The 27,163-nt window shown below is 43.2% G+C and overlaps 1 protein-coding gene across 1 annotated transcript in view; it reads right to left on the bottom strand.

The window, feature by feature from the left end:
- Positions 1 to 9,900: 9,900 nt before the first annotated feature.
- LOC104672369 (cAMP-dependent protein kinase catalytic subunit PRKX-like) overlaps positions 9,901 to 27,163 on the bottom strand; it is a 41,192-nt gene continuing 23,929 nt past the window's right edge. Inside the window, 3 exon segments of the mRNA XM_030926331.1 lie at positions 9,901 to 10,000; positions 13,911 to 14,030; positions 18,861 to 19,124. Coding sequence (XP_030782191.1) covers positions 9,901 to 10,000; positions 13,911 to 14,030; positions 18,861 to 19,124 — 484 coding nt within the window.

Genomic DNA, 27,163 nt, shown 5'->3' with positions numbered 1-27,163 from the left:
ATGCCTACTGGGTTCAGGCAATTCTCATGCCTCAGCTTGAGAGTAGCTGGAATTACAGGCATGCACCACCATGCCTGGCTAATTTTTGTACACTGTGTAGAGATGGGGGTCTCACTGTTGTTGCATGGACTGGTCTGGAACTTTTGGGATCAAGCAATCCTCCTGCCTTTGCCTTCCAAAGTCCTGGGATTAGAGGTGTGAGCCACCACACTTGGCATCACACTTTATATCTATATACCTATGTTTGATATATATATAATATACAGGTATATCTGTATACTATATATAAATATATATAAAAATATAAGATATATGTATATCTATTATATTTATACTTATGTATTATATAGATTTATATTTATATTTCTAAATATAGATAGATGTTATTTATATGTAAGTATATATACCATATATTTATAGAGATATAAATATCAATACATAAATACATAATTTATAGATAAATCTACATATATGTGCAATTATCTATTTATATAATGTATAGATAAATCTATATTCCTTTGACCTTTTTGTATGCTAGTCTGTATATGAAGTGTATAAAAATGTAATGTGTATATATAGATACACACACTTTATATTATATAAATAAATTTGTATATAAATCTCTATATATTTTATATTTTATATATATAAAGTGTGTGTGCAAATGCATATGTGTTTAAGGCCAGCTAATATGAAAAAAAGGAACCCACATGCTGGGGATTTTCCAGGCATGAAGGGCACAGCAGTGTCCATAGAGGATGAAGGAGTTCAACAAAATGGATGTGGTTCCAGAAGAAGGGAAGACCCCTGAATGAAGAGGTGCCAAGTGAAGAGAGAAGAACAGCAAGGTGTGATCATTACACTTGCACGACTGGGTGGTTCATCCATCCTGGCTGCATGAGGGTTCATGGGAAAGTCCAGGAAATCATCTGGAAGGTTCTGAGCACCAAGCTAAAGCCCTGGGGTCCCAGGCTATGAATAACAGACCCTTCTTCCTACAGAAAAGGAGGGATTGATGGGGAAAGTCAGGGTCGTTGGGGGCGGTGCCAGAAGCAGTTATGACAACTGCCTGGGAACGCAGCGATACACCCAGGCTAAGGATGGCAGTGCAGGTGAGAACGGAGAGGTGGTCAGAGTAGGAGAAAGAGTAAGTATTCCTCTCTAGCACACCCATAGACCAGGGGCTACACAGGAACATACCTCCATTTTAATCAGACTGTTTCTTCCCTGACAATGTAAAAATAGAAAGTAAGCTTCAGCAATCCCACTATTGTGTATACACCCAAAGGAAAAAACCAATGAGTATATCATTTGCATATAAACCCTCTGCTCATTGCAGCAAGGTCAAAACAGCCAAGATGTAGTAGAATCAACCTACATGCGCATCAAGAGGGAAGTGGATAAAGAAAATGTGTGATATACATAACATGGAGTACTGTTCAGCAAGGAAAAGGAGGGAAATGCCTTCATTTTCAAAAACATGCATCAACCTGGAGGATAGTGTATTAAGTGAAATAAGGTCCAGGCATGGTGGCTCACACCTGTGATCACAACACTTTGGGGGAGGCTGATGTAGACAGATCACTTGAGGTCAGGAGTTCATGAACAGCCTGGTCATCATGGTGAAACCGCATCTGCACCCAAAAATACAAAAATTAGCCAGGTGTGATGCAATCCCAGCTACTCCGGTGGCTGATGCAGGAGAATCTTTTGAACATAGGAGACAGGGGTTGCAGTGAGCAGAGACTGTGTCACTGTACGCCAGCCTGGGCAAAAGAGCAAGACTGTCTCACAAAAAAAAAAAAAAAAAAAAAAAGAGAGAGAGAGAGAGACAGAAATAAGCCAGGCACAGATAGACAAATACAGTCTGACCTCACTTATATGGGAAATCTAAAAAAAGTTGAACTCATAGAAGCAGAGAGTAGAATGGCAGATACCAGGGGCTGGGAAGGGGCTGAGATGGGAAGTCACTGGTCAAAAGAGACAAAAGTGAGTGAGACAGGAGGAACAAGTTCAGTCAGTCGCTTGCACAACTCGGTGCAATGATGTACTCTCAAGAATCTCTAGAAGAGTAGATCTTGCTGGGTGCAGTGGCTCTTGCCTGTAATCCTAGCACTTTGTGAGGCCGAGGCGAGCGGATCACTTGAGCTCAGGAGTTTGAGACCAGCCTGAGAACACATCACGACCCCATCTCTTAAAAACAATTTTTTTCAGAGTAGATCTTAGGTGTTCTCACCACAAATAAATGGTAATTATGTAAGGTAATGCATATGTTAATGAACTCAAAGAACCCATTCCACAATGGGTGCATATTTCCAAACCTCATGTTGTACATGACAAATAAAACCGTTTTTATTTGTTAACTTTACAAAAATAAAATCAGTGTTTCCTTGAGTCTTTTTCAGTTTATCTTCATATCAGAAAGCTTTAAGTAGACTTTAAGACCTAGTTTGAGAGTTTGTGAGTTTTTCCCCAATTCCTTTGATGAGGAAACTTGTTCTTTCCCCTCGGAGGGCACCTATGACAATCACTACACCATTCCCAGCAGATTCTAAATATGGGTCGTCTGTGATTCCCTGCAGTTCCGGCAAGAGACCCAGCTCTTTTCTAAATGGCTGTGGCATTAATACAGGACCCGTCCATCCTTATGAAGAGCCACGGCACAGGTAAGTCCACACAGTGCAACCTGGCTGGACAGGCTCCTCGGAGACCTGAAGGTATCAGTTGCTGTCTACAAATAATGTAAAGGACAGAGGCTTGACTAGTGTTACAGAGTAAACAATGTCTCTCAAAAAGATGTGCATGTCCTATTCCCCCAGTGCCTGTGAATATCACCTTATTTGGAAATAGGGTCTTTGCAGATGTAAGTAAATTAAGGTTCTTGTGATGACATCATCCTGGAGAAGGGTAAGCCCTAAATCCAGTGACAGGTATCCTCATAAGGGACAGAAGAGGAGACACAAACACAGAGTAGGATCCCCCCTAGAGCCTCTAGGAGGAAGTAGACACAATTATCACACACTGGGCAGAGGCCCCCAAAGTATATGCCCATGTCCTGACTCCCAGTACCTGGGAATGGAACCCTACATGCAAAAAGGGATCTTTGTAAATGTAGTTAAGGGAAGGCTCTTGAGATGAGATAACCCTGCATTAGGGTGGCCCTGAACTCAATGACAGGTGTCCTTCTGAGATAGAGAAGAGAAGACACAGACACAGAGGAAAACACCACATGGAGGCAGAAGCAGACACTAGAGTGATGTGGCCACAAGCCCAGGGATGCCTGGAGCCCCAGGAGCTGGGAAAGGCAGAAAGGATCCTCCCTTAGAGCCTCTGGAGGCCTGAGACACCTTGATTTCAGAGTCCTGGCTTCCAGGACTGAGACTGTGAGAGCATAAATTCCTGTTGTGTAAGCCCCTAGTTTGTGGTCAGTTGTTATGGCAGCCACTGGAGACTCCTGAACCACACAGAGGGTGCAACACAAACCCAAGAGAGCCAAGTGGTTCAACCCTCACACCCTGGTATACTGTGTCTCTCCAAAAGGGAATTTACATGGTGAAGATGTACATGTAAGACCCTCCATGTATAAGTCCCTCCAATGTTGTCCAGAGCTAGAAACAGCCTACAAAAAGTCCCTGAATTCTATCAGGTTCAGGGATGCCAAAACATGCATGTAAGGTATGATATTATTTATGGAACAGTTTTTGTCAATCATGTATTTGCCTCCACACAAAAAGTTTCTGGAAATCATACCTGATGCACAACTTCTAAAATCATTGCTTGCATACATAAAAATATATACACCTATATCGATGGCAGAACTATTCACAAAAGCCAAAGGTGGAAACAGCCCAGGTGTCCATCCATGGATGAATGGATAAACAAAACAAAGTCCACCCATACAGTGGAATACTATGCAGCCATGAAAAGGAAGGAAGCTCTGACACAGGCCACAGCATGCATGAACCTTAAAGACGTCATGCTCAGTGAAACAGGTCAGACACAAAAGGTGACATTTTGTACAATTCCATTTTTAGCAGAGCCCAGAATACAGAACCCTAGAGAGAAAGTCAGTAGATTAGTGGTTCCTTAGGTTAGGGGTCCCCAACCCAGGGGTCCCCAACCCCAGGGCCATGATCCAGTAGCAGTCCATGCTCTGTTAGGAACCAAAATGGGCCACACAGCAAAAGGTGAGCAGCAGGTGAATGACTGAAGCATCACCTGTATTTACAGCCACTCCCTCATCATTTGCATTACCACCTGAGCTCCACTTCCTGTCAGATCAGCCATGGCATTAGATTCACATAGGTGCACACACCCTACTGTCAACTGCACATGTAAGGGATCTAGGCTGCATGCTCCATGGAAAAACTGTCTTCCACGAAACTAGTCCCTGGTGCCAAAAAGATTGGGGACCACTGACTTAGGGCAACGGAGGAAGAAAAACTAGCACAGTGATAGCTGAAGGGTGCAGGGTTTCTTTTTTGAGCTGACGAAAATGTTCTAAGATTAACCGTGGGGGTAGCTGTTACATAATTATGTGTATACTAAAAGCCACTGAATTGCACCACATTTTAGATAGGTAAATGGCATGGCATGTGAATTCACTCTCCGTAAAGCTGTTTAAAAATGAAATAAGTAAACAAAATAATGAGTAATAACTTATAAATTGTTATTCCTCTATTAGCTTGCTCAGAGGGGAGGGGAGATATGGTGTGGACCCAGTTTGACATTCTGCACCCAGACACCCAGATTTGATAGATCTTTCCTGGTAGTTTCAAGTAAAATTTAAAAAACAATAAAAGAAAAAGCAGATTTTAAATTTGGTAAAGTTTAAAGACCAATGAGGCTTGGTTTATATCTGCAACAGAGATAAGATCTACCTGATATGAGGATGGCAGTTCTATTTCCACTTTGGCAAAACACTTTACAGTGCTGATTTCCTACTATCATGAGCTCTCAAATAACTTATGCAAGGTTGGGCTGCCCCATGAATAGCTGAAGTAAAGGGAAGAGTGTTGATTACATATTTGTAAAGAAAATACCCCTTTGAGTAGAAAAGAGTGAAATTTGTATGTGCCTGCAGGGAGGATCCAGACACTTAATGTAAACATGCCTGTCAGGCTGTCCCTGCAAAATAGAAGACATCTGCTTTCACCAACATCAACAGTCACATGCTGCCCTGGGGGTCTGCTTATTGATGGGATTCCTGTTGTAAAAGGCTTTCCCATAAGCACACACATTAGGATGAGTCTCCTAATTAAGTGAGTCTGCTTCTTCACTTGTAACCTTCCTTTTTAAATAATAGACCATGTCAGAAGTACAGCAGGTGGGGAGGCCAAGCACACTGACTCACACCTGTAATCCCAACAGTTTGGGTGGCCGATGGGCGTGGATCACTCGATGTCAGGAGGTCAAGATCAGCATGGCCAACATGGTGAAACCCACCTCTATTTTAAAAAACAAAAAAATTAGGCTGTGCATACTGACACATGCCTATACTCCCAGCTGTTTGGCAGGCTGACGCACAAAAACTGCCTGGACCCAGGAGGTGAAGCTGCAGTGAGCTAAGATGGCACCACTACACTCCAGCCTGGGTGATAGAGTGAGACTCTGTCTCAAAACAAAACAAAAAGAAAAACAGCAAGCTGGTTCAATTAGGATGGGTAGTTGGAGATGATGTTGAAGACTTCCAGTAGATTAGGTGAGTTTTAAGACACATATTTATGGAAGTAGAAATGTTCATGTGTGTCTGTGTGTACACACATAATACACTGAGTATATTATGTATAACATACATAATATGATATAATAATATATTGAAGTCCTCCCAAACAATCCAATACCCACAACCCTGGTGTAAGCATCTAGGCTTTCCTGGCATAAACTACATCCCAGGGAAAGTAGCACGAACTTGGACCGGGTTACTCCGAGGTTCTGTGATGGACTGCAGAGTCTCCGACAAGCCAGGTGACATCCCAGGCTCAGACTCCACTATCTTGACTGTGAATCTTGCCAGTCCTGTCTGATTGGAAATTTAACCAGCTTCCTGCCGCCATGCTTTCCAAATTACAATGGGATACTTGTCAGACTTCACTGCTTCTCTGTCTCAAAGTAAAACTCGGGACCATCTGTCTGCCCACCTAAGGCTGGGATTTTGTATCCATCCTGTAAGGCTGAAAAGCTTTGAGCAGGGTGGGGAATACAAACATCACTGAAAAGTTAGCTTTACAGTACTTACCAAGTTTCTCCTTCATTATTTCGACATCCTCTACCTTGCCAAAAAATATCAAGGTCATCAAACACCATATCCCCAAAACATTCCCAAATCAATGTGGGGCTTTTTTACACCACTGTCTGCCCCCTTAGTGCAATACTGAACTTAAACATGACTGGAGTGGGATTATAAGAAAGATTTTTTATGCTTTTAGATTTTAAATAAACTTCTGTTTCCTTATAATTCCAGTCCAATCAGCTGTAAGTATGTGAGGTAATGGGGCAGGCAGTGGTGTAAATATATATATGGGAAGAAAAGGCCCATGTTTATTTCAGAATGTTCTGGAGATCACCTTAATAAACTTCATTTTTTTTTCTTTTTTCTTTTTTTTTTTTTTTTTTTTTTTTGGTGTTTCGCATGTAAGAAAACAAAGTGTTTGATGGCCTTGCTTTTGGAGTTTGGCATCTAAGAAAACGAAGATTTATCTAAAATACAGGGAATGGTGGCTTGTAACCCCAGCCACGCAAGAGGCTGAAGTGGCAAGATTACTTGAGACTGAGAGTTTGAGACTAGTGTGGGTAACATAGTAAGACCCCACATCTCTACAAAAAATCAAAACATTAGTGAGGCATGGTGGTGCATGCCTATAGCATCAGCTACTCAGGAGGCTGAGGTGGGAGGATCATCTGAGCCCAGGACGTCAAGGCTGCAGTGAGCTACGATTGTGTCACTGCACTCCAGCCTGGGTGACAGAGCAAGACACCCATCTCTTCAAAAGAAAAAGTAAACTACCAAAGCAAATTCTTGTAAAGCAGTTCAGAAAGCAGAGAGTGTGGATGAGTAGCAGCCCCCTAAAAATGTAAAGCCCTGTAAAGGAACACCACAAGTATCCACAGCTATAGATAAGTCCCTTGACTCCAGGATAGGCGATATATCTGCCGGCACTCTTTTGATTCACCATAGGCAAAATTCTAAACTTTATGTGTGATCCTAGCACCAGCTGGCTCCTCTCAGATCCAGATACTTTCAGGTGTGAAAAACACACCAGAAGATAATACCTCTGCTGAATTGGTAACAAGTCCCAGAGCTTTGTTTTGGTGTTTTTCTTTTCTTTTAAATGGTATTTATTTCTATAAGGAATGTCAATTCTGATGTGCCATATGTCCAGGCAAAATGTTTATCCAGTCAAATGTTAAAAACTGCAGGAAGCAACATATCACTTTAAAAGCTGAGAATCAAAATTCAAGCATCACGGCCAACCAGAGACAGCAATCTGCATAAGAAAATGTGTCACTAAGGCCAGGTGCAGTGGCTCACATCTGTAATCCCAACATTTGGGGAGGACAAGGCAGGAGGATCACTTGAGCCAAGGAGCTGAAGATCAGCCTGGGTAAGGAAGCAAGACCCTCCCCCCATACCCATCTCTACCAAAAAAAAAAAAAAAAAACAAAAAAAAAAAAAAAGGAAAGATATGAGTCATTGAGATCTTGCTTCTCAGTCAATTTGATAAGATTGAACAAAAAATGGGAAGAAGTGAAGTTTTACTCAACTACCACTGTTACTGCTCTTGGTAGACCCACACTGGGTATGTAAAGAGACAGGGACATTGTGGGGAACACTGGAAGGGACTGGGAGCTACATAAAGAGAGGTATGTTAGATCAGACAGTACCAAGATGGTCACTGCTGGTTCCCTACTCTCTAGGAGAGAAAGAAGGAAAAGTGGCAAGAGACCAGACTTTGATTATGCTTCTAGTTTGTTCTATTTCTGCAATTCATTTTTTTGTTGTTTCTACAGAACATTGGAAACCTCTCTCTCTCTTTCTCTCTCTCTCTCTCTGTGTCTGTATACACATGTATATATTTTTTTATTTTTAATTTTTTTTTTTTGAGAGGGTCTCACTCTTTCACCCAGTCTGGAGTGCAGTGGTGCAAACACAGGTCACTGCAGCCTCGACTTCCTGGGCTCAAGCAGTCCTCCCATCTCAGCCTCTCTAGTAGCTGCGACCACAGGCACATGCTACCAAGACCAGCTAATTTTTTAATATTTTGTAGACATCGGGGGTGTTACCATGTTGTCTGAGCTGGCCACAAACTATTGGCCCCAACCAATCCTCCCACCTCAGGTTCCTGAAGTGCTGGGATTACAGGCATGAGCACCTCACCTGGCCAAACTCGATCATAAAAGTGCTTTGCCATCCACTTGATATAATGTCACTCGACTCAGATGGGATTTGGGGCCTGAGACAGAGGTTCTATACAATCCTTTCTATTTCCTTCCAGAGCAATTGGCTTCTGAGGTGCTGTTTCCCTTGACACCACCCTGTCTTTGAAGGACAGGGTGTCCCTTGTAGGAGTCATTCTTAAGCAGAACCTCGTTTTCTCGCTGAAGTCTTTTAAAGCCTGCCTCTAGTGTGTCAGACCCAACACAAGCTCAAGCCAATAAAACACGACCTTATCTTCTGTTCAGACTAAGAACCCCTGGTTAGGATGGGGTGCATTTGCCACCAAGAAACTCAACTGAACGTAGCCAGTGGCCCCATAAGGGGCATATTCAAAACAACCTGGTCCACTGCCCTGAAATAAGTCTTCTCCAAACAGAACTTCCACTGCCTCATAAGAAAATAGGCCATGGAAAATAAAAGTTTAATTCTCAACTAGATGCATTCAGTTCTAATTTGTGCCCAGGGGGTTGGTGCACCCATGAACTCATCTGAAAAATACAGGGAAACAAACAGAAATCAGTGCTTATTACAGTAAAAATGGCTACCAGGTGACCAGACTGGGTAAGGTAGCCAGAAAACCAAAAGCATTCTTATATTTAACAAAGTATCTTTTCTCCCTATTTCAACAACCTTAATAAAATGTGCATCCAAAGTTGCCAATATTCAGCAACTATGTAAATGTTCGTAAAGCAACATGATCAGAACTGAAAATATTGACGTTAAAAAGGACTTACAGGCCGGGCGCGGTGGCTCAGGCCTGAAATCCCAGCACTTTGGGAGGCCGAGACGGGCGGATCACGAGATCAGGAGATCGAGACCATCCTGGCTAACATGGTGAAACCCCGTCTACTAAAAAATACAAAAAACTAGCCGGGAGAGGTGGCGGGTGCCTGTAGTCCCAGCTACTCTGGAGGCTGAGGCAGGAGAATGGCGTAAACCCGGGAGGTGGAGCTTGCAGTGAGCTGAGATCCGGCCACTGCACTCCAGCCTGGGTGACAGAGCGAGACTCCGTCTCAAAAAAAAAAAAAAAAAAAAAAAAAAAAAAAAAAAAAAAAAAAAAAAAAAAAAGGACTTACAGGTTGAGCATAATTTAAGCAGGAGAGAAAAGATAAAACTCTGCTAAATCCATCAACAGTTCTGCTAGCCACAGAACTAGGAGGATCCTTCTTGACAAATTCCAGAACTGCTCTCTTACAGAATACGACGACAAACGCATTCATTGGCTCATTTTAAACATATCACCGAAAGAATAAAACACGGTCAAGACTCATTAAAATGTGAAGTTATCATTAAAGCAGAATACTCAAAATATTTTCTTTTCTTATGGAAAAGACAACTGTCCAAAATAGTTTATGCGCAGCACATTTAATACCACAATATGGTATCCTGCTGAGTGTGTGTTTTCATGGTGATTTTAGACACTTTAAAAATAAACACACCCCATGATGAGGCAAACTGTTTACTTACTTCACATGGAAATCCAAATGTCTGGGGAAATCTATTTTGCCTGCAAGAATTTTCTGATAAATGCCAAACAAGTTGTCATCAAAAAACGGAGGAAACCTGTTAGAAAAACAAACATGTATTTTTAGTGGGGAGTAAGCATGGAAAAAAATCCCTGCTTTGTAAAGATAGCTATTTCTGCTTAACACAGGCAGAAGATAATTTATTTCACATGCACTCTTCCCCGCACACTGAAGCTGTCACGATCTGAAAGCACGTGACAGTCAGATGGTTCTAAGAGGCATCGTGTGCCCCAGCCCGATGTAAGCGAAGCTCCCTTGGAGAGAATATAAAGACCATTTGAGAGGCGTCTGCCAAGCAGAAGGCAACTCCTTTGGGCATCTTATTCAGAGGGGCCACCAGCCCATTCCTTAACTGTGCACTCAACACTGGACGGAAATGCTCTGTCATGTTTACCGGGGTGAATCCACCACCGTGACCACGCATGGAACTCAAACGTCTCAACAGCGAGAAGATAAGCAGTCCCGCTGAAAAATGGGCAGGTGGTCTTCACAGACATTTCTCAAAAGAAGACATGGAAAAGGCCAACAGGTATATGAAAAAAATGCTCAATGTCACTAATCATCAGGGAAAGGCAAATCAAAACCTTCATGAGGCATCAATTATCTCAATCCAGTTAAGATGACTATTATCAAAAAGACACTGTAAGCCCAGCACTTTGGGAGGCCGAGGCGGGTAGATAACCTGAAGTCAGGAGTTTGAGAGCAGTCTAGCTGACATAGTAAAACGCTATCTCCACTAAAATTACAAAAATTAGCCAGGCATGGTGGCACACATCTGTAATTCCAGCTACTCGAGAGGCTGAAGCAGGAGAGTCACTTGCACCCAGAAGGTGGAAGTTGCAGTAAGCCGAGATCATGCCATTGCACTGCAGCCTAGGCGACAAGAGTGAAACTCCGTCTCAAAAATAAAAAGACACATACACACAAAAATAACAAATGCTGGTGAGGGTGTGGAGAAAAGAGAACTCTTTTTTTTTTTTTTTTTTTTTTTTTAAAGACAGGATCTCGCTCTGTCTCCCAGGCTGGAGTGCAGCAGTGCAATTTCAGCTCACTGCAACCTCTGCCTCCCGGGCTCAAGCGATCAACCTGCCTCAGCCTTTCAAGTAGCTGGGACTACAGGCACCTGCCATCACACTGGCTAATTTTTGTACTTTTTAGACAGCAGGGGTTTCATGATGTTGCCTAGGCTAGTCTTCAAGTCCTGGGCTCAAGTGTTCCACCCAGCTTGGTCTCCCAAAGTGCTAGGATTACCAGTGTGAGCCACTGTGCCTGGGCAGAAAGCAAACTCTCATGCAATGTTGGTGGGAATGTAAAGTAGTAGAGCCACCACAGAGGTTGGTTCCTCAAAAAACATGGAGGTTCCTCAAAAAACTAGAAAGAGAACTCCCATATGACCCGGCCATCACATTACTAGGTATTTGTTCAGAGGAAAGGCAGCCATGATATTGGAGAGACGTCGGCACACCCATGTTTACCGCGCACTATATCAACCTAGGTGTCCATCAGCAGATGAGCAGATAGTAAAGAAAAGGTGGTATCTACACACAGTAGAATACTATTCGCTATGAAAAGGTATAAAATCCTCTGATTGGCAGCAACACGGATGAAACTGGAGGACGTTACGTTAGGTGAAATAAGCCAGGAAAAGAACATTAAACAATACTTGTGCTTACTCATACATCAAAGCTATAAAAAGCTGATCTCCTGAAAGGATAAAGAAGAACAGAGGATACTAGACACTGGGAAGGGAAGAAGGGAGAGATAGGGAGAGGTTTGTTAAAGGATACAAGATAGGAGGAATATGTTCCAGTGTTCTATAGCCTTGTAGGGTGACTATAATTAGCAATAACATGTACAGTTTCAAACACATACAGGATATTCAACGTTCATAACACAAAGAAATAGTAAATAATTGAAATCATGGATATGCTAATTAACTCTGATCTGATTACTCCATACTTTGTATCAAAGCATCACTGTGTACCCCATGAATACGTACAATTATTATGTGTCAATTTAAAAAATAAAATAAGCCTGGGAAATATGGCAAATCCAGTCCTTAAAAAAAAAAAAAAAAAATTGGCGGAGTGTCGCGATGCATACGTGTAATCCCAGCTACTTGGGAGGCTGAGGGAAGAGGATCGCTTGAGCATAGGCGGTCATGGCTGCAGTGAGCGGTGATCACATCACCACACTCCAGCCTGGGTGACAGAGTGAGACCTTGTCAAATAAAAAATAAATAATTAAATTAAATTAAATAATAAAATATAGGCCGGACGCTGAGGCTCATGCCTGCAATCCTAGCACTTTGAGAGGCTGAGGCGGGCAGGTCACTTGAGGTCAGGAGTTCCAGACCAGCCTGGCCAACGTGGTGAAACCTGTCTCTACTAAAAATACAAAAATTAGCTGGACATGGTCACTGGTGCTTGTAATCTCAGCTACTCAGGTGGCTGCGGCAGGAGAATTGCCTGAACCTGAGAGGCAGAGGTTGCAGTGAGCTGAGATAGTGCCACTGCACTCCAGCCTGGGTGACAGAGCAAGATGCAGTACATAAATGAAATAAAATGTAAAATAATTGTTAAAGTTTACAGTGGTAAATATGCCACTATGGCCAAGAACAGGACACCTTTCTCGAGGCTTCCTTCAGTCTACAGCACAAGCAGTACCTGCTATGTCCTGCCTTGGAGAGCTCGGTACTGAGCCGGCTTGCATGGCACTATAAGGCACCCTCAATAAACTGCAAGTGAACGTCAGTGAACTACTTTTTTTTTTGAGACAGGGTCTTGCTCTGTTGCCCCCAGGATGGAGTACTGCAGTATGATCCTGGCTCACCGCACTGAGCCTTGACCTCCAGGGCTCAGGCTATGCTCCCACCTCAGCGTCCTGAGCAGCTGGGGCTACAGGTGCACACCACCATGTCAGGCTGATTTTTTTATTTTTTTATTTTTTTTTTTAACTTTTGGTAGCGACGAGGTCTCACTATTTTGCCCAGGCTGGTCTCAAACTCTTGGGCTCAAGTGATCCTCCCACTTCAGGCTTCCCAAGTAATGGGACTACAAATGTAAGCCACCATAACCATTACTGAATTTCTTTATACTCCTCATTCACGGAACAGTATGTGGCACACAACAGATGCTCAATACATGTGTATAGGCCAAATGAAAGAGCCTGCATTATACTTTATCATGTTTTTCTTTTTTATGAGACAAGGTTTGGCTCTGTCACCCAGGCTGGAGTGCAGGATTACGTTCTTACTGAACTTGCTTTCACTTGACTCTATGGACTTTCCCTGGATTCTTTCTTGCAAGAGATCCTAGAACCTTCTCTTGGGGTCTGGATCAGGACTCCTTCCTGGTAACATAAGTATGGGGTTTTAGGAAATAACACATTCTTGTGTTCCTTGCCCACTGTTCATGCAGAAACCACTCAACTATATTTGGCTGATCTACCTTGACCCAACCTGTGCCCTCCTGAGCTCTGCAGGTTACTTCAGGAAGGGTCAGTGCAAAAGATTCATTTTTTAATTTAATTTCTAAATTCTTTTTTAGACTAATTAAACACAGAAATGATAAGGGGGAAAAGAGTAGAGCAAGGAGTTCAATCTGTACCTAACTGTAAAAACCAACTGAGATAACTCACTACCTTCAGAGCAGCCCAGAATGTTCATTTTATATTTAAGGAAGAGATGGATATTTCTATATAAAAATCTCAATGGGCATGCATGGGTGGTTCCTTCACAAGCTTGGGTTTTTGCCTCTTATTCAAACAAGCTCAACTGCTAATTCACACTGCCAACCTCAGCAGGGCAGCAGACGTGTGTGCAGCCACACTGTGGGTTTGTGATACTCACGTACCGTTTTCAAGGTTACAGAAATGCCGAGGGGATGAATGGGTGGAAGCGGGTGCTGGCCTGTAAGATGAAGATTCTCTACAGAGACTCTACTCACCCCGACAGCATCTCGAATATCAGAATGCCGAGGGCCCACCAGTCCACAGCCCTGCCGTGGCCCTTGCTCTGAATGACTTCCGGGGCCAGGTACTCGGGTGTTCCACAGAGGGTCCAAGTCCTAGATGGGCGACAGAGACAGACCCCACAAAACTCAGTGGTGCTTGGCTAATGCAGCCACCTTAGAAGCTCTGATTGTTACAATCACTTAGCTGAGTAAAACCACGCTCCCTTACCCTCCTGTGCACACCTTCTACTGTGTAAACACCGTAACACTGTTTTTGCTGATTCCTTTCCATAGTAACATTTCTTAACTGGCTTGGAAACTAAGAATTGGTTTTATCATCCTTGCTACTGTAGCTGGTAATGTTACCAGTTACTCAGAAGCAAAAAAACTCACACTTTTTATGAGTTATTTATACCTGTCTTAGTGTAAATCATAACGAATAAAATTAATTAAAGGAAAAAGAATGAGATCATGTCCTCTGCAGCAGCATGGATGGAGGTGGACAGGACATTCTCCTAAGTGGACTCACATCACACAGCAAATACACCACGTTCTCACTTACATGTGGGAGCTAAACAATGGCTACACACTTACATGGAGAGGAAGACATACAGACACCTGGGCCTGCCTGAAGATGGAGGGTGGGAGGAGGATGAGGATAGGAAAATAACCTGTCAGGTACGATGTGTATTACCTGGGTGACAAAATAATTGGTAAACCAAGTGGCATGCAGTTTACCCATATAACAAAACTGCACATGTACCCCTGAACCTAAAACAAAAGTTTTTAAAATAAATATACAAATAAATAAATGTTTTAAAAAAATCCTTTATCCCTCAAATAAACAAAAAAATGTGGCACTGAAAAGAATAATTCAAGAACTCATTTAGGCCAGTGCAGGAGCTCATGCCTATAATCCCAGCACTTTGGGAGGCCAAGGCAGGTGGATCACCAGGAGTTTGACACCAGCCTGGCCAACATAGCGAAACCTCATCTCTACTAAACATACAAAATTATCTGGGTGTGGTGATGCGTGTCTGTAATCCCACCTACTCAGGAGGCTGAGGCAGCAGAATCAGTTGAACCTGGGAGGCAGAGGCTGCAGTAAGCCGAGTTCACCCCATCATGCTCCAGCCTGAGTGACACAGGGATACTCTTTCCAAAAAAAAAAAAAAAAACCAAAAAGTGCAAGAGCAGAGTCCATACTTGTAACAGACTGGATGGTCTGCAGAGCTTATGTATGTGTTCTTTCACTCTTGACCTTATGCAAAAAAAACGTTTCTTGCCCCCTAGAAATGAGTGTAAAGATAGAAATACACTTCCTCCCCTGCATGCCATTTTAAAAGTGTCTGCTTTGTGCTCCGAAAGCTAACTGGTGGCCTCAAGCAGAAAGTCTGTACTTCTTCCCCTAAGAAAGCTCTGGAATAAAAAATCACTTTCTTTGTATCATACCTCTTGCTAACTGCACTCTGCAAATGGCGAGCAGCTGAACCTGTGTTTTGGTTACAGAAGCATCTGCTAAACAAAATCAGGGCAAGATAACAAGGACTGCAGAAGAAGATGGAAGACTCATGGGCTGGAAAGGAGCTGAGTATCAGTAACCCCAGAAAGGGGGCCATGTCTAGGCCATATCCCATTGGCATTCTACTGCTGGCTAGAATTTCGCCTTGGGCTTTCAGCAATTCAGACCCGTAGCACACCTCCAACCCACATCCACCCTTCTACAAATGGAAAGTACAATGCACACTACTTTAGAAATGTCCTCTCCCCTGCCCCTCCCAGCAGAAACAACTCCAAGTATACCCTAGCTGATTCGATGCACAACACTTCTGTTACTCTACAAGACAACTGACTTATTGGCCTACTAATTTTGTATTTTCACCTTGCTAGTCCATCCAAAATTGCCTGAACGTAGCTGAAAGCACAGAACTTAGCTGACATGAAGCCCAAATAGAGGTGGCCAGAAGTCATCCTATAGGTATTAGCTGCAACTTCCACTTACCTTTTGAAAGATGAGGCTCTTTTTGGCTCCGTGTTAGGGTAAGGACACACACCTAAGGTTGTGTAAGTTTCCAGGTTCTAACTTGCCTAAGGAAGACTTCGGTCCCATTAGAGTCACTGCTTCCTGCAAAAACCCCAATGCCTCACTAGATGTACAGAGAGACATATGCTGCTATGGAGAGACGTCGACTGCGTGAATATGAGATGAGACAGTCTGAGTGTTATGTCGACACCACTAGTCTGGGCAGTGAATTATCCACTTCCCTGTTCCTGTCTCCTTTTGCTCACCTGCCTTTTGGGTAGAAGGAAGGTGACACTTGCTGTTCTGTTTTCTCACTGTTCTTAGTTTCACTATGGCCAGGGGAGGGGAGGGAGGAGGCCATTTTAACAAACCAGAAACAGAGTTAAGGATAGGATTCTCTGTAAAGTATAGCTCTCTAATGACTCCTGTGTTCTTAATGCCCACGCCTTCTGCCACACCTGCACTGGTTGAACTGTACACCCCCCAAAGTCCTAAACCCTAGTATTTGTGAGTTGGACCTCATGTGCAAACAGGATCTTTGTAGCTGTAGTCAAGTTAAGAAGAGATTATCCCAGCTTAGGATGGGGAATAATTGCTTAACAGGTACAGGTTCTCTTTTGGGATGACAAAATGTTCTGGAACTAGAGAGAGGTGATGGTTGCACGACACGGTAAATGCAATAGATGCCACAGGATTATGCACATTAAGATGGTTCAAATGCGCTGGGTACAATGGCTCAAGCCTATAATCTCAACACTTTGGGAGGCCAAGGTAGGAGGATTACTTGAGCCTCAGGGTTCCAGACCAGCCTGGGCAACATAACAAGACCCTGTCTGTACAAAAATATTTAAAAATTAGCCAGGCAAGGTGGTTCACACCTCTAGTCCCAGGTACTCAGGAGGCTGAGGTAACAGGATTATTTCAACCCAGGAGTTCGAGGCTACAGTGAGCCATGATTGCACCACTGCACTCCAGCCTAGCTGAGAGAGCAAGACCCTGTTTCAAAAAATTTTTTTAATGTAAATAAACAAAGACAGTTACTATGATACATTTTAAAGGCATTTTACCACAATAAAAAGAGAAAATGAGAGAGAAATGGATGACATCTCTAAGTTGAGTTTCAGTCCAGTCCCTTTTACGTCCTAACATGAGGCATCACCAGCCTCACTCTCTGTCTCTCCTCACGGCTTTGTGTATGACGTGGTGAGCATGTCACTCACCTAACGGGCATAGTGGGGCTCAGGAAGAACATAGACAGCTGATGAGAGCTTTTACTCTTGATTTCAGAAACAAACGCATTTTTTTCTTTTTTATCAGAAAAGTATGAGACAGTGTTTTCTCCAGGTTTGATAATGCAGGAAATAGATGCTAGTCAGTACTCACAGTAAAAATACTACACACCTTTTCTTGTAGGATCATGGGTTACAATCAAGAAGCGGGGTGTGGGGGTTTTTCAGAAAAAGGAAAATTTTTCATCATTGTTGTTTTTTATGGGGACACAATCACAATTCCTAGAACTGTCTGATGGAAACAAACAGTTGAGAATTTCAGGCCCGTGAAGGGAGAAGATGCAAGCATGGGACAGCTTCCAATAGCCAGCCCAGGCACTGGGAGCGGTTTCCTCTGTGACAATGGCTCCTAGACATCACTGACCAGCAGGGAGAAGGATGCCTGTCACCAACCTCGGCACAGTAATATCCACTTCCTAGTATGAAGTACAGCAAAATTAAACAGGGCTCAAGGGAAAGTAACACCACCAACTGCAAACAGACTTGACATCTCTCTTCTTTTTTTGCTTTTATCAAACTCTTTAATTAATGAGGATGGTATCAAAATCTTGAGAGGAACACATCTTGCTTTTTTTTTTTTTTTTTTTTTTTTTTGAGATGGAGTCCCACTCTGTCATCCCGGCTGGAGTGCAATGGTGCAATCACAGCTTACCACAGCCCCAACTTCCCATGCTCAAATTATCCTGCCACCTCAGCCTCCCAAAGAGCTAGGACTATAGTTGTACCTGGTTCATTTTTTGTAGAGAGGGAGTCTTGCTATGTTGCACAGGCTGGTCTTAACCTCCTGGGCTCAAGTGATCCTCCTGCCTCGGCCTCCCAAAATGCTGGAATCATCACGCCCAACCTATGTCTTGGTTTTGATCACATCTCATTTCTTACTATATCCATCTTCAGTCTTTCCTGGTAATTTAAATACCTTACTGAAATTCACTCTTCATGTTATTATTCTGACACAGTAAAATGAAGTCACCGTCATCAAATTTGGCAATAACAGGTTTTTCCTGCCAACTTCAACACTTCACCAAAACTCCACACCTCATCCCTCAAGGCATCATTCTGAGGCAGTAAAACAGTAATTAATGGGAACTTGGGAGCAGGAGAGTATAGACAGTTCTTGTCAGTTTTGTCAGGGGAAAAGTGAAAATAATTTTAACACGGAGGGTTCCCAGACTGTTTTGTTCTGAAAAAAAAAAAAAAAAAAAAAAAAAAAAACCCAAAAACAAAAAACATACACAGATACAACTGCCTCCTCAATCTGTCATCAGGAAATTACCTCTGTAACTGGCTCCTCCCACTCTTCCCACTTCTGAGTCTCCAGTGTCTATTACACTCATCTGTATGCTCTGCACACCCACAGCTTAACTCCCACCTGTAAGAACATATCCTATTTGGTTTTCCATTTCTGAGTTATTTCACTTAGGATAATGGCCTCCAGTCCCATTGAAGTTGCCAGCAATCACAGCCCACTTAAACAAGGTCAACCTGGCTCTCTCATCCCTGGCTGCAAGTGTCTCCCACACATGAGAGTTAAACTCTGGTTCCCAGTCTTCCCCTGCCTGACCTGCCACAACTACCACGATCTTTCTCATTGCCAAGCAGCGCAGATCCCGTCTGAGTTCACGATCCTCTTACCTGTCTACCAGCTTCTTGGCGAACCCAAAGACCGTGAGCTTGATGTGGCCATCCCTATCCAGCAGGATGTTCTCTGGCTTCAAGTCTCTGTAGACGATCTCCTTGGAGTGCAGGTACTCGATGGCACAGATGATCTCCGCAGAGTAGAAGAGCCCTGTGGTGCTGGAGAAGTGCCCCCGGATTCACAGGTAGCTGAAGAGCTCCCCGCTCGGCACGTACTCCATGAGCATGTAAAGGAAGTGCTCGTCATGCCACATCCAGAACCTGCAGGGACAGCACACCCTCAGGGCCCTGCCAAGGCAGGGCAGGGGTACATTATCAGCTAGGTGTTGGGGTACAGATGCAGCTAGGTGTCAGCACACACTCAGGTGCCCTGCCACAGAAGGGGATGGGATATATCGTCAGCTAGGTGTCAGTACACGCTCAGGGCCCTACCATGGCAGGGCACGGGGTATGCCATGAGCTAGGCATCAGCACACGCTCAGGGCCCTGCCACAGGAGGGGAGGGGATAGCCGTATGCTAGGTGTTGGGGTACAGATGCAGTTAGATGCCAAAACATGTGTGCAGATAGGCAGTAATAGCTGGGGACAGATGTTGGGACATGGAGCACACAGGTATGAGCATATGGGTAAAGACAACTGTCCTTATATATGGGTATAGATAGGTGTTAGAATGCATCTACACATAGATATTACTATGTGCTCAGAGACAGACATTAGTATATGGGTGCAGATGGGGGCTAATACATGGGTGTAAACAGTGTTACAATTTGGTATAGAATATGGATATAGATATATGTTAGCATACAGATATATAAAGATGTTAATACGTAGTTACAGATAGGTTTAGGATACGGGTGTAGATGGATATTAATTATACGGATGTAGATAGATATTACAATACGGATATAGATAAATGTTGAATACAGATGTAGACAGATGTTAATATGTAGGCATAGAGAGATGTTAGGATATGAGTGTAGATGGATATAACCAGGTGTTACTATATAGGTGTAGATGGATGTTAGGATATAGGTGTAGATAAATGTTAACATATGGCTACAGATGTTAGGACATGGCTGTAGACATATGTTAATATACGGGTGTAGATAAATATTAGAATATGGATACAGATAATGTTAGAATATAGGTGCAGACAGACGTTAATATGTAGGTAGAGATAGATGTTACGATATAGATGTAGATAGGTATTACAATATAGATAGATACAAATGTTAGAATATGGGTGTAGAGAGATGTTAACATACAGGAAGAGACAGATGTTATAATATGGGTATAGACAGATGCTAGGATATGGGTGTAGACAGATGTTAATATACATGTAAAGACCAGTGTTAGACTGCAAACATAGATATTAACAGAGGTATAGAGAGACATTAGGATATGAGTGGAGGCGCATGTAGACTGGTGTTGCTCTGTGGGTGCAGACACATACTAGGATATGAGTGTAGACAGACATTAATATACACATAAAGACAGATGTTACACTATGAACATAGATAGATATTAACAGAGGTATAGAGAGATGTTAAGATATGGGTGTAGATGGAGGTACACTGGTGTCGTTGTTTGTGTGTAGACACATATTAGGATATGGGTATAGACAGATACTAATATATGGATGTGAGGGCAATCTGGCTGCGACATCTGCTCACCACTGATTGCCAAGGTTGATTCAGCTGATCTGAGTGGCTAAGCGGTTGTCCTCTTCCTCCCTCATGGCTTCGTATGCATCCCTCCCAAACATGCCTGTTCAGTCAAAGAGTACGACCATCCCCAACAGAGGAGGACCAGTCTTTGGTCAAGAGTATACGAGTAGCTGCGCTCCCCTGCTAGAAACGCCAAACAAGCTCTCAAGGTGCACAGATGCTAAGGTGCGTATACAGACAGATGTTAGGATCTGCATGTCTGTAGATGTGACTCTGGATATAGACAGGTGTTAATGCATACAGACAGGTGTAATTCATCAGTATAGGTAGATGCTAAGATGTGTGTAAATGTTAAGACAGGTGTATAACCAGATATTGGGAGAAGCATACAGATGGATTTTAAAATACAAGTTGCATAGATTTTACATACATGCTGTCTTAGTACATTCTGGCTGCTATCACAAAAATACCATATACTAGGAGACCTTACAAACAAGAAACATGTATTATTCTCAGTTCTGGAGGCTGGAAGTCCAGGGCACCCGCTGATGAACTGTGTGGTAAGGGCCCATTCCCGAGGGGAGAGCGCTTCTCGCGATGTCCTCCCATGGACCCAGGGGAAACAGTCTTCCCTGGGCCCCTTCACCAAGGGCACTGTTCCTCTTCATTGGCTTCACCCTCACGATCTAATTGCTTCCCCCAGTGCTCCATCTTTTAGTTCTATAGCTTTTGGGGTTACTGTCTCATGATATGAATTTGAGAGACGCTTTCAGACAATAGCAATGTTAAGATACGTGTATCCTGGGACATGGGTAAAGGTCTCATTGTCTTGACATGAGTGAAGAGTAAATATCATGGTCTCATATGTTAATATTCTTTTCAAAATTGTAGCTTCAAGAATAGTAAAAAAACAAACCAATGCTGTTTAATCCACCCAATCTATGCTACTTTGTTATGGCAGCCCTAACCTGCTAACCGACAACACACAGATCTTCAGAGATCACACCCGATTCAGTAACCTGGAACTTTCATTAAGCTTGGGAATTAACAATAAACTAGCAGACTGCATCCCAAGCCTGCTGGGAAAAGATAGCACTTTTAAAAAGCCCCAAAGGAGGTATTCCTAAGCACTTGCTTGTGGGAGCTTGCCCAAGGTGCCTTCTTACAAAGGTGTTGATCAGTGGAAGAAAATGCAGCAAAGAGAGATCAAGGAAGAGGAAGGGTTAGGGATGAAAGGTACAGAAGATACTGAGGTACATCTGTACATTCAACATCTCAGCACAAATATAAGTACAGTTTGTACAGATAATGAAAGAAGGTTTGGGCCTAAAGAAGAGGTGGGGGAAAATGAGGCAGATTTGGAACCAAGGGCTTTGAGATTTTGTTTGGGGTGTTGTCTGTTTTTGAAACAGGTTCTTATTCTGTCCACCAGGCTGAAGTGCAATGGTACAATCACAGCTCATGCACCCTCAACTTCCTGGGCTCAAGCAATCCTCCCATCTCAGCCTCATAACTGGCACTATAGGTGCATGCCACCACATCTGGCTCACTTTTTTTTTTTTTTTATTATTGGTACAGACAGGATCTCACCGTGTTGCCCAGGCTAGTCTTGAACTTCAGGGCTGAAGTGATCCTCCCAACTCATTCTCCCAAATTGCTGGGATTACAGACATGAGACACTGTGCCTAACCTGGGCTTTGTTTTTGGAGACCTAGAAGACACCAGCAAGCCCATGTTTCCATGAGCACATGAGAGGGCCACCAGGAGATGGCACCCAAAAGAATCAGAAGCATAAAGGACAACCTTAAACATGACCAGGAAACGTACTGTTATGTTTCATCTGATCATGACACTATCATGGATGCTCCCTTGCAATGTCATTCCAATGGGTTGCAGCCTGAAGAAAACAAAAACAATGCCCAGGAAACCTTTCCTGAGGACATGAAGCAATGCTCAAGGTCGACCACACAGTCTTGTCTGCCAGCACAGGCCATTTCACCAAAACAATGTAGAATGAAAGCCAAGACATGGGAAACAGCTTACAATGACACAGAGATTAATGACAGGAAAAATCACAGGCCAGGCACAGAGGCTCAATGCCTGTCATCCCAGCACTTTGGGAAGCCAAGGTAGGAGGATCACTTGAGGCCAGGTGTTCGAAAGCAGCGTGAGCAACACAGCAAGATCCCATCTCTACAATAATAGAATCAGCCAGGCATGGCAGCGTCCAGCAATTCAGGAGGCTAAGATGGGAGGATCCCTTGAGCCCAGGAACTGGAGGCTGCAATGAGCTATGATCACAACATCACTGCATTTCAACCTGGGTGACACAGCAAGATCCCGTCTCTAAAAGAAATTAAAAAAAAAAAAAATGCTACTATCAATTTTAAATAAACATTTATTTGACTAAACACAATACATATAAATATGTATTAGCAAAATACAGGCCTCTTACATAAGAGTCTTACCTAATGCACTTTAAATTTGCAGATTCTGCAACAATGCTGGAGTTGGGGGACTAATGACCCACAAATTCAGGCTGTAGGAATGCCTTCCTCTCTCCTCCTTGCTGCTAGATTCCTGCCCCTCAGCAGCTGGGTGGCTGAAGGGAGCTCAGGGTTAGAAATTTCTTTTATTTTTTTTTTGAGACCGAGTCTCACTCTGTAGCCCAGGCTGGAGTGCAGTGGCCAGATCTCAGCTCATTGCAAGCTCCGCCTCCCGGGTTTACACCATTCTCCTGCCTCAGCCTCCCAAGTAGCTGGGACTACAGGGGCCCGCCACCTCACCCAGCTAGTATTTTTTTTTTTTTTTTTTGTATTTTTTTAGTAGAGACGGGGTTTCACCATGTTAGCCAGGATGGTCTTGATCTCCTGACCTCGTGATCTGCCCATCTCGGCCTCCCAAAGTGCTGGGATTACAGGCTTGAGCCACCGTGCCCAGCCTAGAAATTTCTTTTGTTTTTCCCCTTCAGTTACTGAAGCCTGTGCACCTGTGTCCCACCTCTCCACTGACTTCTTACAGCTCAGCAAGTTCAAAATTTGTGGTCTTCAGGCAAAAAGGGATCCAGGGAAAGTATCTGGGGAGGGAGAAGTATTTGTTGGAGTGGTTTTTTTTTGTTTTGTTTTGTTTGTTTGCTTGTTTGTTTTGAGACAGAGTCTCTCTCTCTGTCGCCCAGGCTTGGAGTGCAATGGCATGATCTTGGCTCACTGCAACCTCCGCCTCCTGAGTTCACGTGATTGTACTGCTTCAGCCTCCTGAGTAGCTGCGATTACAGGCACATGGCACTACGACTGGCTAAAATTTGGTATGTAGTGACTGTTTTCCAGAGCAATCTGTTGGAGTTATAAAGACCGACCACACACCCACGCTCCTTTCGTCTTACAATCGACATCTCAAGTCATTTTCTCTTAGCTAAATGCCCTAATGTTGTGCTCTGCACCATTACTGGTTGGGCAAGAGTGTTACTCTCAGTAATATTTCATGATTAAGCACACGGTATCTCAAATGCATGACAGTCAAACTGTACTTTTATGGATGAGCTTAGAAGACAACCACAATTTCACTGTTCTGATGGCAAAATATTTTCCAAGGTCCAAATACTATTGTACTGCTGAACTTCTACAATAAACTTCTGTGTCAGCTTGTGACTTTTTATCAGCTAGTGACCTTTTAAATTTCTTCAGGCCACAAAAATGGTCAAAGCAATAGCAAGAAGGCAAGAAGAGAATGGCTGACACATGCAAGAAAAAGATGCATTCTCTCTCTCTCTCATTTGATACAAAGTCCTAATTTTCATCCTCTACAGGTCATCCTACCCGTGGTTGAAATTGCAACTTCCCCTGCAAGCCAGGTGACCAAACCTGAGATCTTTGTATTGTCAGGGCTTGTATATTCTATATGCCTGCTAAACCCTGAAAGTCAGTCTCTCTCTCTCTCTCTCTCTCTCTCTCTCTCTCTCTCTCTCTCTCCTGTCAATTAGTTTGCAACACATCAACACATTCTTTGGATATATCCTGTATCCTCCCCCATCTACCCCACTCTGGGATAATAATCTGCACAGATCCTCTTAAGAACAATGTATCACCTTGTCACAATGTAGGAGCATCCTTCAGGAGCATCAGAGATAAATGAATGAAGGTCACCCTTCAGGAGCATCAGAGATAATTAACAGTGGTGGGCGATTAGGATTTGGGTAGATTAGAAGCAAGGAATGAAAGAACTTTCAGGATTTAGCAGGCATGTAGAATATGCAAGTCCTGACAATACAAAGATCTCAGGTTCAGTCACCTGGCTTGCAGGGGAAGTTGCAATTTCAACCACCAGTAAGATGATCTGTAGAGGAAGAGAATTAGGGCTTTGTATTAAATGAGAAGAGGAAGGAAGGGAAGATGGGAGGAGGGAAGGGAAGAAGAGGTGGGGAGAGGAGGAGGGAAAGCAGGGGAGAAAAAGTTACCGCATGAGTGGGGAAAACTACTGAGATGTGTAAGGTTGTAAGAAAATATATTTGTTCCACAAGTGTCTCAGTGAAATCAACATCAACAAACTACAAGGCTTAACAAAGTCATCTAATCAGCATATATGCAGTGGACACACCATTTTTACCTATACACTAATGTGGGACCACCCTTCAGCAGCCTTAAGAAGTAACAGTTAATAAAGAGAGGTAGCAAGTAAGAACACATTCCTATAAGGAAAAAAAAATCCAGAAAACTGGGATTCCCTTGCCCTTCCCCATATGAATAAGATTAAATAAATATTATAAGAAAACGAAAGTTCTCTGAGACATCCTTCCTTCAAATCTTCCTTCAAATCAGTAAGACTTTGCAGACGAGTGTGGTGGCTCACACCTGTAATCCAAGCACTTTGGGAGGCTGAGGCAGGAAAATCATTTGAGACCAAGAGGTTTGAGACTAGCCTGGGCAACATAGGGAGACTCTGTCTCTGGAAAAAAATAAAAAGATTACACAGGTGTAGCTGTGCATGCCTGTAGTCCCAGGTACTTAAGAGGTTGAGGTGAGAGGACACCCTGAGCCCAGGAGTTGAAGGCTGCAGTGAACTATGACTGAACCTCTGTATTCCAGCCTCAGTGACACAGCAAGACCCTATCTGGAAAAAAAAAAAAAAAAAAAAAAAAGACTTTGCTTACGTGGACACAATTTGTACAGAGCTGGGTAGCGCTAAAGATAAGAGACAAAATGTTGAAAGACTCACTGCATTCCTGTGTCCACCTCCTGGCTGAACCCAGATTTGAATTGCTCCCCCATGTCCCTCCTGGCCCTGTAGTGACCCATGGCTTCCGTGTCACTCACTGTCTGGAATGATTTTCCACCACCTACCCCTTTCAGTCAATCAACCCCTACTCCTCCTGCAAAATTCTCCTTAGGTGTCCATTTCATCTCCAGCCCCTACCTCTTGCCCTCCAGAGCTGGTAAGGCCCCTTTTCCACGCATCACTGGGACTCTTCTCAGCCTATGCAGTTCTCCTTAGACCAAGGCACGGGAAGACACGGCATCAAACAGAAAACTCTATTTAGAAGACGCTACAATTGCATTCTCTAGAAAGAATTTAAACCTCCCTTTTCATACAAAGAAAAAGGGAATGAAGGTAAAAAATAATAAAAAAGAAAATTATAGATAATAAAATAAGCCTCCCTTTTTGAAGCGCCTGCTTTGCCCTCAAATACTAAAAATGCAATGTATCAGTTTCAGATACAGAAGACAACAAGAAGATCTGGGTGCCTGCCTTTACTCGGTGGTCTCTGTTCTTTGCAGGCAGTGATGAGAGAAAGAAGCAGTACTTCCAGATTTTTGTTTTCAAAATTCAAATAGAGAGCAAAAATAATATAAAAGGAGAGAATAAAGTGTTCCTTCTTCTTGAACTCTGAGGAAAACAAAGGAATGGTTTTACACCTACCCCAAGTACTAATGAAGATGGCAACCACACTCAAGTCTGCAGACTTTGAAAAACAATGTTTCCAGCCATATCATGAGGTCAAGAGATCAAGACCATCCTGGCCAACATGAGGAAACCCCGTCTCTACTAAAAATACAAAAATTAGCTGGACATGGTGGCGTACACCTGTAGTCCCAGTTACTCAGGCGGCTGAGACAGAACCACTTGAACTCGGGAAGCGGAGGTTGCAGTGGGCCAAGATCGCGCCACTGCACTCCAGACTGGTGCCAGAGCAAGACTCTATCTCAAAAATAAAAACAAAAACAAACAAATAAAAATGATGTTTCCAAGAGATGCATCCACTCTCCCCAAAGAAGAGGTTCTGGCATGAACTTCTTTCCATAGAGAAACAAGTGGTCATCCAGGAACTAGAAGGATGTGCCTGGGGCAGACAGACCTCTTGCTTTACCAGTTCTGTAGAAAAAAGCTGGTTAAGCCCTGCCAACCACAGACCAAACCCACTGGGCTTGGCTTGGCTGCTGTGCCATAAATAATATGGCACTGGAACCACTGGTTGGCTCATAAGCCAATCAATCATGACAGAAGAGTGGGGCTACAGGCTCAGGGGTTAGGGCAGAAAAGGGAGCAAGGGACTCCACATGCACAGGTAGTTATCTGTCTGTACATCTGCTACCCATCATCTATTCACCTATCCATCACCCATCATTTAGTTCTATATTA

This window comes from Rhinopithecus roxellana, chromosome 22 (genome assembly GCF_007565055.1).
Source record: "Rhinopithecus roxellana isolate Shanxi Qingling chromosome 22, ASM756505v1, whole genome shotgun sequence".
Lineage (NCBI taxonomy): Eukaryota > Metazoa > Chordata > Mammalia > Primates > Cercopithecidae > Rhinopithecus > Rhinopithecus roxellana.
This window is presented reverse-complemented; position numbering and strand designations above follow the sequence as displayed.